At 39.3% G+C, this 14,693-nt stretch overlaps 1 protein-coding gene across 4 annotated transcripts in view; it reads right to left on the minus strand.

Moving 5' to 3' along the window:
• Positions 1-12,902, minus strand: part of dcc (DCC netrin 1 receptor) — a 255,856-nt gene extending 242,954 nt beyond the window's left edge. For 2 of the 4 annotated variants that reach the window (XM_067484568.1, XM_067484567.1), the window contains exon 1: positions 12,173-12,900. In XM_067484568.1, the coding sequence (XP_067340669.1) occupies positions 12,173-12,299 (127 nt within the window). In that variant the 5' untranslated portion in view covers positions 12,300-12,900. Of the gene's footprint in view, positions 1-12,172 lie in introns of all 4 variants that reach the window. The other 2 variants (XM_067484566.1, XM_067484565.1) reach the window with 2 other exon arrangements.
• Between the last annotated feature and the right edge of the window lie 1,791 nt (positions 12,903-14,693).

The raw sequence follows: 14,693 nt of genomic DNA on the forward strand, positions 1-14,693 counted from the left end.
GTAATGCAAATTCTCTTTAGAAATCACAAAAGACTGAATGATATTTTGGTACCAATTATTATGAGTATATTGTGATTTTGGTGGACAGGTGTTTTTTGGGAAGTGCAGGTAATGCGATTTGTTTCAAGCAGCCTCTCCTTAAATAACTATGTCATAATAATAAAAATAATAATTTCCATTGGGGTTTACACCTTCAGACAGATGGATGTGTGTTTATTTTACCTCCCCACAGGACTGACCTTTATTTCTCTATCTTCCCCATCAGGTTTGGTGATGTCACTGTCTAAGAAAATTTGCTTAAGTCAAATGTGCACCGTGTTCCACAAGGTCTTTTGAACAATTGTAATCGATTTTTGACATATTTCTTCGCCAATGTGTAGTCTTTTAAAGAAGCACACTTCTTTCTTATGACAAGAAACAAGGAAAATCTGCAGCTGCTGCAGCTGCCATTATTTAAGCTTGTTGACTGGCAATATTCGCACATGTAGGCATCTCCAAGGAAACAATAACTGGTTTGCTTTTTTAATTCCAGCAGGAGCCCAAATCTTGATTTTGTGATATTTGTTTTAGGCACTTTAACATTGTTCAAAAACAAAGAATCAAATTCATTTGCTATATCAGTCTAACCTAGACAAACCAACGGTTTCAGTACTACTCCATACCAGTGAGTACTGGCAATTCCATCACTGGCATAAGTTAAAGTGAAAACTCTTTTCAAGTCATTTTCATAATCATGTCTATTCACACAGTTATATTTAAAAAAGGATCAGCATAATTTATTTTTTGCTCAGAAAACCAACCACAACCAAGATTTGAGGTCAGTGTTTTCAAATGTACCGACTGGACAGATTCCAAAACGTATTTTTCTTTCTGGCTTAGTCTGGAGATGAAAAGAGATGCATTTTCAGATTGAGTTGGCTCAGTGTGCAGCTCCAAGTGGTGGCATTAGGGCCCTGGAGATGTTCAGAATGTGTGTGAGCATCATGCAGTTCAGTATACTAACAGTTTTCATCCTGAGGCATGAAAATGGCACACCTCTCCACAGAAGCCTTTTGTTCTCCATTTTTATGTCAGCTCCCAATTCCTCAGCAGACAGAAAACAAAAACCAACAAAACACACCAAAGCAGCGAGGTAGAAAAAACAAAAAAACAAACAAAAAAACTCTGCAAGGGGTATTAATGAGGAGGCTTTAAAGGTGAAAGAGATGTAGTGCTTCTTAGGCAGGTAATGCAGGTTCCCAACATGAATAATGTATAAATGTCAGAGCAGAGCAGTATATGTTAAATATAGACAGCTTAGAGCCCAAGACATAAATGAAACGCTAATGTTCGGAGCTGAGGCAAATTATCCTTCTGTAAATTACTCCCAGCCATGTGTTTTTGTTTAGTTTTTCATCCAACCATCTGAATAATGCAGAAACAGAAAAAAATTACATCCAGAGACTTAATTAAAATCCACACGGAGGGTTTCAGCCTAAAAATGCTACTAACCCAGTTTGGAAAAGCATTTATAAACAAAGATACATTAAAAACAAAAAAGAGCTTTTTTTTTTGTTGTTTTTTGTTAGAAATCAAAACTACACAAATGAATGAATTGCTCATCTCTTTTTGTATGTCAAAGTAAATTCAAGTTCCTGGACTGAAATACGCAGGATGTGATTCGACATCAGTGTAGATTTGGAAAAAAACCTGCTAATGGTGAACTTTTTACATGTAGAGACTTTAACAGGAACTCAGTAAAGTCTGTGTAAAGTCATACTTGTTGTGATGGACCTACTGTAACTCTACTGGCCCCTTCAGGCAACTTTAGGTTCAGTGACCTGCCGAAGAACACTTGACATATGGACTGGAGTTATTTAAACAGACAGTCCTGCAAATGGTGGACAATTGATGGAGCCATACCTCCATCCACCCCATGATTTAGCTACTTTACTGGCATGACTTTCATCAGTAGCATAAAGTTAAGATACTAAACCCTCTCTATACCAGTGGAAAAATCTAAAGTCACACTTTGGGGGGTGGATGTCTTGATTGTGGGATATTAAGCAGTAACACCTAACTTCTTCTGGCTTCTGAACTTATTTCCAAAATAAGGAATATTTTAATAATGTGGGTAATTAATTGATAGATAAGACTTTATTACAGTCAGTTCCAAAAGTATTTGATCTTTAAAGCTAATTCACATGAATGTTGAGACATTTGGGTTTAAAGAAGATTAATCAATAAAGTTTTTTCTTTCGGTAACGCTCAAACAATAAATTGCTGTTCTTATCTGTAGCCTCAGGTTTTACCTGTGAAGAATGCTTTTGTTGTTTAAATATTATGAATCAATGTGAAAACCAGAAAGCTCTCTCCGAGAGAAAAGCAAGCCATCCTCAATCTGAAAAAAGAGGGGTAACGACCTGAGCCATTGCACAGATATTGGTCATAGTCAATACAACAATTGTAAATGTCCTGAAAAAGAATGAAACCACTGGTGTACTAGGCAACCCTCACGGAGCAGGTCGGCGAGAGAACAAGACAGAGTTTTTGGGGGAGCTGTTTAGGAAAAACCCTGAAAAAGTCATTTGCATCAGCACCAAGCTCCATGGAGCACAAGTGAAAGTATCACAATCCACCATTTGAAGAAACCTTCATGAGCAGAAATACATAAGCAGTAAGAATCAGAAAGCCAGGTTGGAATTGACACAAGTACACAGAGGAGGAGGTTTTATGGACTGATGAGACCAAACTGATGGAAAGACCTGACCACACCAAACCACACAAGCTTGACCTAGCTGTAGACTATTTACACTGATGTTAGAAACAGTAATCAACAAATAGAAAACAGATTGAAAAATAAAACTCAAAAGAATAACTAATAAAGAAAACCATCATTAGCTGCCATCCCAGAATTTTGTATTTAACTTCTGTTCCAAGTCCTGCTAAACCCTCCACACACAGCAATTATCACCTCTGTCTCCATCACAAAGCAATTGACAGAACATTAAAACACTTACTGGTACTAATACTGGTACTAATACATGCACAGTAATATCTGGATTTAAATCCAACTCCTAAATCGCCAATTTTTCTCAGAAGGCTATTTTTACAACATAAACCCCCTTTTATTATGAGACCCTTGATCTCTACCTGAAAACTGAAATGCTAATGCTCCATATTCTGACATTTTTGAATGAAACAAGAGTCAGAGAAATGTCTCAAACCTGAAATCTAACAGTGATCGACATGTATAAATAATAAATCTACCTACAGGCTAAACCAGTTAGAGCCGGCCCAACAGGGGGATTTTGCTGTAGTGATAAATCCACAGTATATGAGTATTTTCAAAATATATCAAATTTGTCTTTTTTTCATTCCCATTCAGCTGTGTTTTCCTTTAGGTCGCCCACCGACTGATAAATGAAGCTCTGCTGTACTAATTTCCACATGTTTCTTTATGAATTGTACTCTCACATTAGTAAATGACTTTCTGTCGACCGCCGGAGTGAAAAACCAAATTAAACTGAGCTGAGCAGCAGCTAACACGTTGTCCTCACTCGTCCACATTATTAATCCACTGCTGCTGGCTGTGATTACACACAGTCTTTTTCTTTTGGCCGAGCAATCAACCTCCCAGGCCTCGGCGACCACACTTCATCTGTTACAGTGACACTGCCAAGTCTAGAAGTAGAGAGTAACACATTGCATGGGAAGTCCAAAGTGTGTACGTGTCAGTCAAAACCAACACATTTCAAATGTAAAGCAAGATCGCTAAAACCCAAGTTAAACAATTCTCAGACCAGGCAGGATAGGCTCAAATCAAGTTCCAAGATAAGTCCCAACTCAGGTTTGTCAAGTCCCAATTTAGGATAAAAAAGTCTCAAGTTAAGATAAACATGTCCCAAGTCCCACATCAGGATCAATGAGTCCAAAGTCAAAAATCAAAGGTCTCATATCTCAACAAACCAAAGTCAAAGCCACGGGACATGTGATTTAGGACCAGCAAGTCAACACCACCAGCTCTTAGCAGTTAAAAGTCAAGAACAGCAACTCCCAAATCAATTCAAGATCTCTGATGAAAGTGTTTGAGTTTTGAAATCCAAAAAAGCCCAGAAGAAAATTTTATAATGTGCTTAAGTGCAAATTAGCAAACTATATTTGAACCTAAGCAAACTTGTTTGCAAGTTGCACTACTTAATTACAACAGCAATTGACATAAGACCTAGGTCACGTTGGATGTAGAAAAAAAAAATCTGTTTTACAATATAATTTTACTTTTAGCTTTGCTCACATTGTAGACATTGTTCTTAAATAAGTTTGTGTTTCATTAATGTGCCACAATAAAACAAATGAGTATTATATCAATATGAAATACAGGTTATGTTGGATTTCATTAAAACCTGATGATCAGGAAACAAGGTGTCCAATCAGGACTTGATAACTGGTTAAATACGCTGGCTACGTCATTACTACATAAATGGAAGGATGGTGGTGTAAATTAGCATCTCCTTGGTGTAAAAAGCCTGCTGTGCCTCTAATGGATCATCTCTGACTTTATTATTCAGCGGTGCTTATTAAAGAAAAGGTTTTACAGCTTTGAGCTTTTAGCTTTAATGTGATTCTTGATTAAATTTACCTCCTCCTGTTTCCATTGTTTGTGGTCTTTTTTCTTTTGCAGCATTAGGAGTTTAGTTGTTGCTGTCGGCTAAAAACCTTGGAAAAGCATGAGGACTGTTAATCAAGCAGAAGTTAAAATTACAGCTGAGATTCTTTTTCATCTTTCAATTAAGGCATCTCTTTCTCTACAAATGCACACGCGAACCATCCCAGTGGGCTTGAATCCTCTGATACAGGCCTATCAGCCACTACATTTATTACTCCCTGATGGTTTTAATGTGTTGGTGGATGGGGGTCAGCATGGGGAAAAAAATCTAATGCTGACAATGATGAACAGGTGTCAGAACACAGAGTGCAAACAGCTTTGTGTAGCTGCAGAACTTGAAGAAATGACTTCCTTATTTTACTGTGCAGGAGATAATGAAACACCATTAAGATCACAAACCGCACAGAAACACTGCTCTCTACCTTTATTTCCCATTGTTCTGGTAGTTTTCGCTTTTTTAAAAATGTCTTCCTTCCTGTATTCTTTGTTGATCTTCTGCTTTTCCTATTTAACTGCACTTATATTATACTGTGAATTATTTAAGTAATGATCATATGAACCACAATGAGACAAATATTGCAGCAACCTTTCCTGGTCTGTGTTGCTGTGTCCCAGTTCAAGAGCTTTTTGATCCTCCTTTCCTCTGACCAGCTGTAGCAAGCAATTCCACAGTCAGATTGTTTCACATCTTTGCTTTATAAAACATGTCTTCCATCCTATCTTGCCATCTACAGCTCATTCAGCAGTATCATTATGCACCCCGAGAAAACACCTCTTGGCTCAACTCTTAATTTATTTCAGAAGCTTCATAAAATCCCCACACTCCTCCAGCACATAACCTATTTTAATGTATCACTGAGTCAAACAATTTGGAGTTAAAGTTAAAGATTCAATCCTGACCTTGTTCCTTTATTTTATTCATTACTCACTAATGTAAAGCTCATCTTTTGGTGAAAAACAAAACAAAGATATTAATAAGAACTAGGACCATTTAAAAATGTGCAACCCAACTTAATATATCATCTGTTCAAAATGCTAAAGTGCATAATTTGAGAGGTAACGTGTGGCCCTGAGAGGTAACAGCAGTGCAAATTAAAAAAACATCAATTTGACAACACAGGCAGAGCATTAAGAAACACACTACAAAAAGCACAACCATGGTTGACAACTGGTATAGCAATGTCTCTATGGGATACTAAAAAACTTCGATTTGTGGATGTATTTTAGTTGCTCCAGGAGACATTTCCATTGTGCAGAGCGTTTCTTAATGCTCCACCTGTGTCGAGTGTTTTGTTTTTTTCATTTGCATGGGTTTTGTCTGTTTGCATGTGTGTTCTGAATTTGCAGTGCTATTAGCTCTCAGGAACAGTGTAGATTTATCATTTTGAATAGCAAGTCACTATTTTGTATGCTATAAATGCTATATGATAGTATTGTATCATCAGCATATAATGCAAGTAGTCTTGGGAAAAGAAAACCTACAAACGCACAGCGAGGTTGATTGAGTCAGCAGATCACCTGCCTCACACGTGACGCCATTTGAGCATTTATGAAACAGCGAGATACTACTACTATTAAACTACAGACAGTACTGTAGTATAATTGTTTATTGTTCGTCCTTTTTTTTGCTTTGTGTATTGATTGTTTTTTGGGGTTTTTGTTGTTTTTTTTTGGTCCCTTCGGCTTCCTGCCTGTAAGTTCAGGGTCACCACAGTGGATCAGTAGTCAGCATGTTGATTTGGCACAGTTTCCTGATGCAACCCTCCCTAATTTCAACCAAGCTTGGGACCAGCACTGCACAGCAACAGATGGAGATGGGCTGTTGGGAGTTCAGTGTATTGCCTAGTGACACTGTGGCCACTCTACCAACTCGGCCACTGACCCCCACATATATTGATTGTACAGTGTATTGATTGTCTGTTATTGTATATTGTATTGTATGAGTTATGTTGTGTGGCTGGCTTTGGCCTGCCAAGGGACTGAAGATGGAAATTAGCCTTGGCTAAAATGTTACTTTTAACAGCAGAAGCAGTGTAAAGCGCTTTGATTATCAAAAGGTAGAAAAGCGCTATATAAGTGCAGAACATTTACCATTTACATATATATTTCATTCATATGCATTGTCCCTTAAGATTTGATTTTTCCAGGAGGCTCACACGACATACAAGGAGAACCACATAACATATTAACATTTAACAGATAATGAATTATTGTAGACTTTGATAAGATCCTAAACAACATATGCCATTTTCCCAAAGCAAGCAAACCAGTTTTCATTCCTGAGATCATCATTTGACAGAACTGAAAAACAATCATCCATCACTTCCCTCATCGATCGTGCTGATTGATTCTGCTGGTGGAATGATAGAGGGCAGATGGGTCTGTGCTGCTGAACTCCATCAGTCTTCAGTCTCATAATCAATACCCTGATATCAGCCGAAAGATGGGAATAGTTCAAGGAGCAGTTGTCCCTGTTTGATCATCAGACTCGTCATCAGCCGATCAGTAACCGACTGTATTAGCAATCCAAGGACAGAGTCTATGCTTTTCTACACTTATTGCAGGAATAGCTAGATAATGCAGAGGCCTAAAGAATTAAACAGCACTATGGAAGCTGAACAGAGGTAAACAACAACATTGATGTCGCACAATTTTTCGAGTAATACTTAGATTGAAGATGAGACAGTAAACCACAAGTGAGCCAGTGACAACATCCTCCTCTGGATAAAGACAAAGTCATCAAACTATCATAGTTCTGATTCGGTCTGCATTGTAAAGATGGCCGTATTGTCTACGCAGACACTCACACACACACTCGTGTCGAGGAGCTTACAATAGAAAGAGCCAAACTGTGGGGCTGGTAATCCTCAGATTCACCCAGAGAAAGAGACAGAGAGAGAGAAAAAGAGGGAGCAGCACTCAGACTGTGAGAGGATTGTGAATGTCACATTATGGTGCAGGAAAAACAAAGTCTCAAATCCAGCTTTTTATTAGAGCTGCTGGTTCTTTAAAGGCAGAATGAGACCTCTGTACACCTGAGGCTCCATAGAGCCACCAACAGCCATAACAATAAGGTGTTGTAAATACATGAGCAGCAGCTGGGGATAACACACAGATTTTTTATAGCTTTACAGCTGGTAAACTATCCCCATACAGCACTTCTTAGGTCCACACTGAGCTATCTCAGCAACTGGTTGATGAATTGCCATTTTGTGCAGATATTCATGGCGCCCAAAGGAGGAACCTACTGTCATCGTATCTTAGACCTCATAGTACCGTTTTATCCCAGGGTGCAGACCTACTTATGGCTCCTAGAGTTTCCATTAGTAGAATGGGAGGCAGAGCCTTTATCTATCAAGCTCCTCTCCTCTGGACCCAGCTTCCAGTTCAGATCTGCTTCCTTTTTAATAAAACTTATAGTTAGAGTTTGCTTATTTGTGTTTCATTTTTCTCTCTCCACTCACCTAAATCAGTAATTGCATATAAAGTAGCTGCCTCCCCTGGACCTGGTTCTATCCAAGGTTTTTTCTCATCTACTGCCTTAGTCCTTGCTATAGAGGGATTTGTTGAGTTGTCGCTATAATTGTAAACCTTACTTACTAAAGTGCTTTGATGTTTTTTTTGTTGAGAATTGGCTGCAGCCTCACACAGCTGGTTCACAGTGAAGCATCTCAACATGGAGATTGCAGTGATTATTAATCATCCTCAACACTCAGATGCTCTATAATTCATTTAGACCATTACTCCTGGTTCAAACTGGTTTACATCAATCACAGAGCTGCATGTGACTCCACGTGGTCAAAGAAAGGCAGAGCAGTTGCTGACTTTCCAAAACTGAGTGATAGGTTTAAGTTGCAATGCTGCAGAAGGACCCTCAGCAGCCCTGTGTCGAATTTAATATGAATTATTGAAGCTTATTGGGAAAAATCTAATAAAATAAAAAAAAACAACAGTGATGTCCAGCGCTGTTTATAGACAGTTTCAGATTTTCTGAACAGCTCTCAGTTTCCCCATTCCCATCAGTTCTAAAGGACAAATCCTAAAGACAAAGAAGATGAACTGCAGAAGTCAGAAAATTTCTGGACAACCATGAAAGCATTTAGATACAACTGCTAACCAGTATAACGTACTCCATATAATGAATAATGAATGTATAATGAACTTTTTAGGATACATTTTTAGGAGATGGAATTGGCTGACATGATGAATGGTTGTGAATAGAGGGAAACCTGACCTGTGAACTTATCATAGACGTAATGTCTATGTCTGAAACTATCAAAGGGGACAAGCCAGAACTGTTTGACTGTAAAAAGCAGTATACATAAAGTAAAATTTTGAGCTGCAATGCATAAAAAACACATTTCCAATTCATAAAAGGCTCATTTTGATAATCGGTTGCATCAGTTGTATTTATATATTAAAAAACATACAAGCAACCAACAAAAAGGAATCTTTTTTTTACAATTTGTTCAAAAGACATATTTTCTTCTTTACAGCTGTCTGTAAACCATTTCTCTTTTGTGGAATAGTGGAAAAAATAAAAAAGCACGGAAAACACAACTGGCAACCTCTGGCTAATTTGCGTGTGAAAATTCACCCCAGATGAACAAAACATGAAAGATTTGTGTGGATTTATTTTGCTGCAAATTCAGCAGATTTTGCCAAAGGGTCTGGTGTTTGCAACAGTGGTGTGATTGAGTCTTTAGCCTAACCAGCAGCCTGCAGGGTTTCATATCAGACCAAAGACTCATCCCACTGATTAACTCTCCGTCAGGTAGGGTAGAGGAACTCATCTGTGAAATGACCTGCTGAGATGGTGGGCAGGAATAGACAGACGATGGGGTGGGGTGGGGGGGGCTCTGCTCTTAGCAGACACAACATCAGAAAAAAATGAATATATACCTGCAGGTCAGTGGGTTTTCTGCGGTGTGCATGAAGGTTCTCTGTATGTGTGTGTGTGTGTGTGTGTGTGTGTGTGTTATCAGAGACTTTTACTGCAGAGATGGCTTAATTATTTCAGTTCAAGTGTTTTGATAAAGTGTATTGACAGCAGGACACACACACACGCAGTGTCAGTCCAGCAGCTACGTACTGTATTTATAATCAGAAATAATACCCAGAATCAAAAAGCAAAACAAATAACCTTAATCGGTTCCTAAATTATGCTTTGGGATCTGTTACAACGGACTGAACCAAAGACTCATTTTAATGACTCATTCATTATTCATTTCAAAATGAGCTGGTTTATTAGTGTAAGAGATATTATATTTACAACCCAACCTGTAAAATGTTTTGATTTGTGTTTTTTTGTGTTTTTTCTTTTTATATATTTGGTGTTGTACCATTTTTGTTCAAGGACTAAATACTTAGTGTATGCTAAATTAGTATGCACTATTAATAGAATAGATTAATTTAAGCTGGAGGGAATGAAAGAGCGACATTACTACAAAGAGAGCCGTTATTAAAACTGGATGTAGTAAAAGAGTTTTACACAGACAAGAACGCAGACTTCATTCCAGTCAAACTTAGTACAAACTAAGGCTGTTTTATATCGTAGTGTATATTGTGAGCACCATGAGTTATTCCTCCTCGTGATAAACAGTTGTTAATCCATGAAATTAATGACTTGAATTATATTGTGACAATGATCAATATTGACTGATATATAATGTTATGACTGTATATTTCTTATATTAGTCATTACGCACCTATGTTAAACCATTAAAACCACTGAACCCTCCTAAACCTGCTTCTATTAGAGGTGAAAGCACAATTCTGAATTCACTTCCACAAAACAACGCAATTTACAACAACAATGTACTTTACAGTGTATTACTGGGCACTAACATTGTTGAGTGATTAATGCTTATTAAAGGGTTAAAGAGTAGGTGGTTTAGTGCATTTCGTTCTGTGTGTTTTTATCTTTTTGTGTTGTTTGGCAGTTATTTGGGGTTCAAACTTCACTACACCATCATACTGAACCTTTGTGAATTCAGTTTTAATACAGCAATGATGACTAGTTTTTACTGTCAGAACTGATAAATATTGTTATTTCGAAAGTGAGTCAAACTTGCACTTTGAATTATAAATTCAACAAATTATATTCTGCAAGTTCACTCTACTGAGACATATATATATATATATATATATATATATATATATATATATATATATATATATTAACAGGACAAGAATATCAGGAGACTTCCCAGCATGCATTGTTTGAAACTTAAACGTCTTCTCTCCACTTTTTGGGATTAGAAACTTTGAAACTGTAGTTTGAAACTTTATGGAAACTTTGTGTTTTTAGGTCATGTTAAAGTATTTCTTTTCACAAGAAGAGTGATAAGGGTGATAAAGGTCTGTGTTGAATTCAGTTCTACGTATACCTGGACACCGGGAATTCGACAGTGTGGGAGCAGACTCAGGTTCAGTTTTTGTACTGATTTTTGTACAAAATGGCTTCAACAGCTGCAGTACTGAATCTTCAGAAACCAGTATCTGCTGATTTAGAATAAAGATAGGGTACTAAAACTAAAATGGTTTCCATGAAATTTTCTAGTAAAGTCCACTAATCTGGGCTAAGAGCCTGTCTCACTGACTGCCATGTGAATCAGCAGCTTAAACCAGACCAGACCCTGTAAATCCCACATTTTCAAAGAAGCTGAAGATAAAATCCAGGTAGACTCATTATGCTCAGACCAGCAGTCTAACACATGTTTAGACCAGATGGAACTCGGTAAACCCTCATCAAATATACTCAGATCAATCAAGTCCTGAATAACCAAACCAACCCAACCCAAAGAAAGAATTAGAGCAGCAAGACATGCTGAGAAATCCTGCTGTCAAACACATTGTCAAGCCTAAAGGCCAGTAAAATGCACAAAGTCAAATCGAGGAGCTCAGACCTGATCAGGAACAGTAAACCCTATCACTTCACAAGAAACTCCACCAAGATTCATTAACCAGTCTTCTGCTGCACAACAATATGGCCACAAAGACATCAAAACATCTGGTTAACATACACACAAAGTCAAATTCATTCAAGTGTGTTCAAACACATCAGACCAGATCATCTGGAGCCCAGTAAAATCCATTTAAACCCATTAAACCCACCCTCGCCCAGGTAAGCAGAATCCAGGTGAAGCCCAGTAAACCACCAATAACCTCACAGTCTTTCCCATGTGGATTCTTTACATTGATACAGGAGGTAAAACAGCATCAGAGTAAAAACCACTGCTTAAAGCAGCATCCTGCTGAATCCTGCTGAAGCCCACTGAGATCCATTTAAACCCAGCAGAAGCCGGTCAAACCCTGCAGCCTACAGCCTGACCGCACACGGCAGAGCCCGGCAACACCAAGTTAAACCGCTCACACCCGAGTTCTCCCGGATTCGACTCGAGCTCTTCAGCCAACAGCGAGACGCAACAAATGTGCCAATTCTCGTTTGGTCTGCGGCAATCTGAGCAATGAGACACACACACATACGCACACGCACGCACAAACCACGCACATATTTGCACTCACCGTGCGCTGTGGAGTGAGCAGCCAGCAGCCAGCAGAGCAGCAGCAGGTAGGGTCCCCCTGTCCTCCTCCTCCTCAGCATCAGCACCTCCCAAACACCCGCAGTACATCCAACTAAAATCAGCTCCATGCTGCCCTGCTCCAGTCCCGCAAAGCCCGAGAAACCACAGGGACAGACACCGGCAAATTCTCCTCGTTTTTTTTTTTTTTTTTCTTTCTAGAAACTGCACAGAATCCAACTGTCAGTTAAAAAACAAAAATAAGAAAATATAAAGCTGCGGGGTGGTAAGTCAGGAGGATAATGAGGGGGGACAGAGAGGGGTAAAACAGCCTCCCTTCTCCCCCAAAATGACCCTGATTCCCGGTCGGGTTCGGATGCCAGCAAGAAAAGAACCAAAAAGAAATGAAAAGAAAAAATCCGAATAGATACACACGTGGTTTCCTCCTTGTGGAAATAAGTTCCAGTAACTATGAAGGCAGAGTCTCCATCACTCCTGCACGAATCCCATTCACACAGATGCAGGGAGGGTTCGAATCCACGCTGCCTTCCCGGAGGTCTGCTCCGTCTGTCGGAGAGGACGGATGGAGAGGGTAGTAAGAGGAGGGGGAGACAAGGGAGAGTTGAGTCTCTCTCTCTCTCTTTCTGCCTATACAGCTGGAAAGAGAGAGAGGTGGTAGAGAGACGTATGTAGAATATGGAGCAATTGATCTAAAGAGGCTGCAGGTAAAGCCCGGAGCTGGAGCTCAGCGAAGCGGGTAGGAGTGAAAGCTGGAGCCCGGTGGAGGACGCAGAGCAGCGCGGAGAGATTAGCTGAACTCTCCTGCCCTCTCTGGTAATATCAGGAACTTTAACACTTCCACCACAGCTGCTGGATTTTACTGACCATTTCCTCAATTTGTATGCAGGGGGAGTAAGTAACTAAGTACATTTACTCAAGTAACAAACGTAAATGCACGGATGCGTGTATTGTACTCAGTAAGTTATTTTGGTTATTTTACTCGACATATGTTTGACAGTTTTGAGTAGTCTGTTTTGAGTGTTTGTAAAAAATATATACTTTTTTGGGAGGGGGGGTGGGGGTGGGGGGGTACTTGTCTGAACCTAAGGTGTCATCTTCTCAAATGGCTTTACCAGCTACATAGAAATGAAGACAAAATGTAAATTTCCCACCCAGAAAACAAAGATAAAACTTAAAATATTACAAATCAATACTGGGATACAAAGTCAAAATGATGATAAATAAAACTTTGACATAATATCTTGATATTAGGTAAGTAGACAAGGTGGGGTGCATCACTGAGATGACTACTGAACAGACTGGCCACTGGTGGCTGATGGTTTAAATACAGGGGGTGAGTGCACTGATGGAAATCAGGTAAAAGTGGGTGGAGTGGGGGTTGGTCAGGAGGTGGAAGTGGGAAGGTGAGCGTGTGCCTGTGTTTGCTCACCTTGGGTGGGTCCACGAGGGCTGCAGGAGGATGCATGTGGAGACCTCTGTTGGCAGAATGAGGGGGGAACAAGGACAGAGAGCAGACAAGCTGAACTGGGAAAATGAACTGCACTTTTTGGAGTTTTATCTCCTGACATAACTTAAAGTCAAACACAACCAACTAGAGCTTTTTTGTGGTGCACAAGGGTGAAACATGTCTGCATGCGCATACATTCATTATGTATAAAAGTCTGCAGCTGTCTGCATCTGATCAAGGTTAAATCTTTATAATGCAGTTATTCATATAGCCCCAAAACTGATAATAGTTAATCACATGTGGGGACGGGGGGTGGGTCAAGAAACCAGCATCATAAATGACCACTGAATGGTGAGTTATTAGGTTTGTAGGCCACCTACTTCCTGCTGGAATGGTTATTATCATCAGTGTGTATGGTAATGTGATAGCATCTAGGAGGTGATGTCCTTGTAGTATGAGGTAGGAGCAGCCACATGGGTGACACATGGCCTTTAAAAAAAAAAGAAGTTAATTTCCCCTCAGAAACCATTAGTTTGTGTTGTTGTTTTAGTCATGCGTCTTTAAGCTGTGTCAGACCAGGCAATCTCTCAATCTGCGTTTTGGTTGGATACTTACCGACCGGCAACTCCGACAGAAGAAGCTAGTTCTCTGTCCAGCGCCTCCAAGCCTTTTGAAATGGATTGCTAGGTCCAGTCCCATTGTATTTGTATTTATTGTACATTTTGGAAATAGTAAAACTACCTCTTCTGGTGTGTAAATAGTGGCTGCTGTAGGGGTGAACTGCCATTTTCTTTTTCTCTGTTTTGACTTTAGATTAGTAAATGATTTTCTGTTTGGTTGATTTATTCTGGGGACTAATTAGCACTTTACTTGGGACATACTGGTATTAATCGTTATGGCCCTGGTTCATTTTTGTATCCCCTTTTCACTGATTTTGCAGAAATCAGTGATAAGGAGCAATAAAACACGCTTACTCTGTTACACCAGCCTTTGATCTTCCTCTGACCCTAACCAGCTCCTGTACCTTCCTAATCGCAACCATACAATACTTTAATAA

This window comes from Channa argus, chromosome 18 (genome assembly GCF_033026475.1).
Source record: "Channa argus isolate prfri chromosome 18, Channa argus male v1.0, whole genome shotgun sequence".
Taxonomy (NCBI): domain Eukaryota; kingdom Metazoa; phylum Chordata; class Actinopteri; order Anabantiformes; family Channidae; genus Channa; species Channa argus.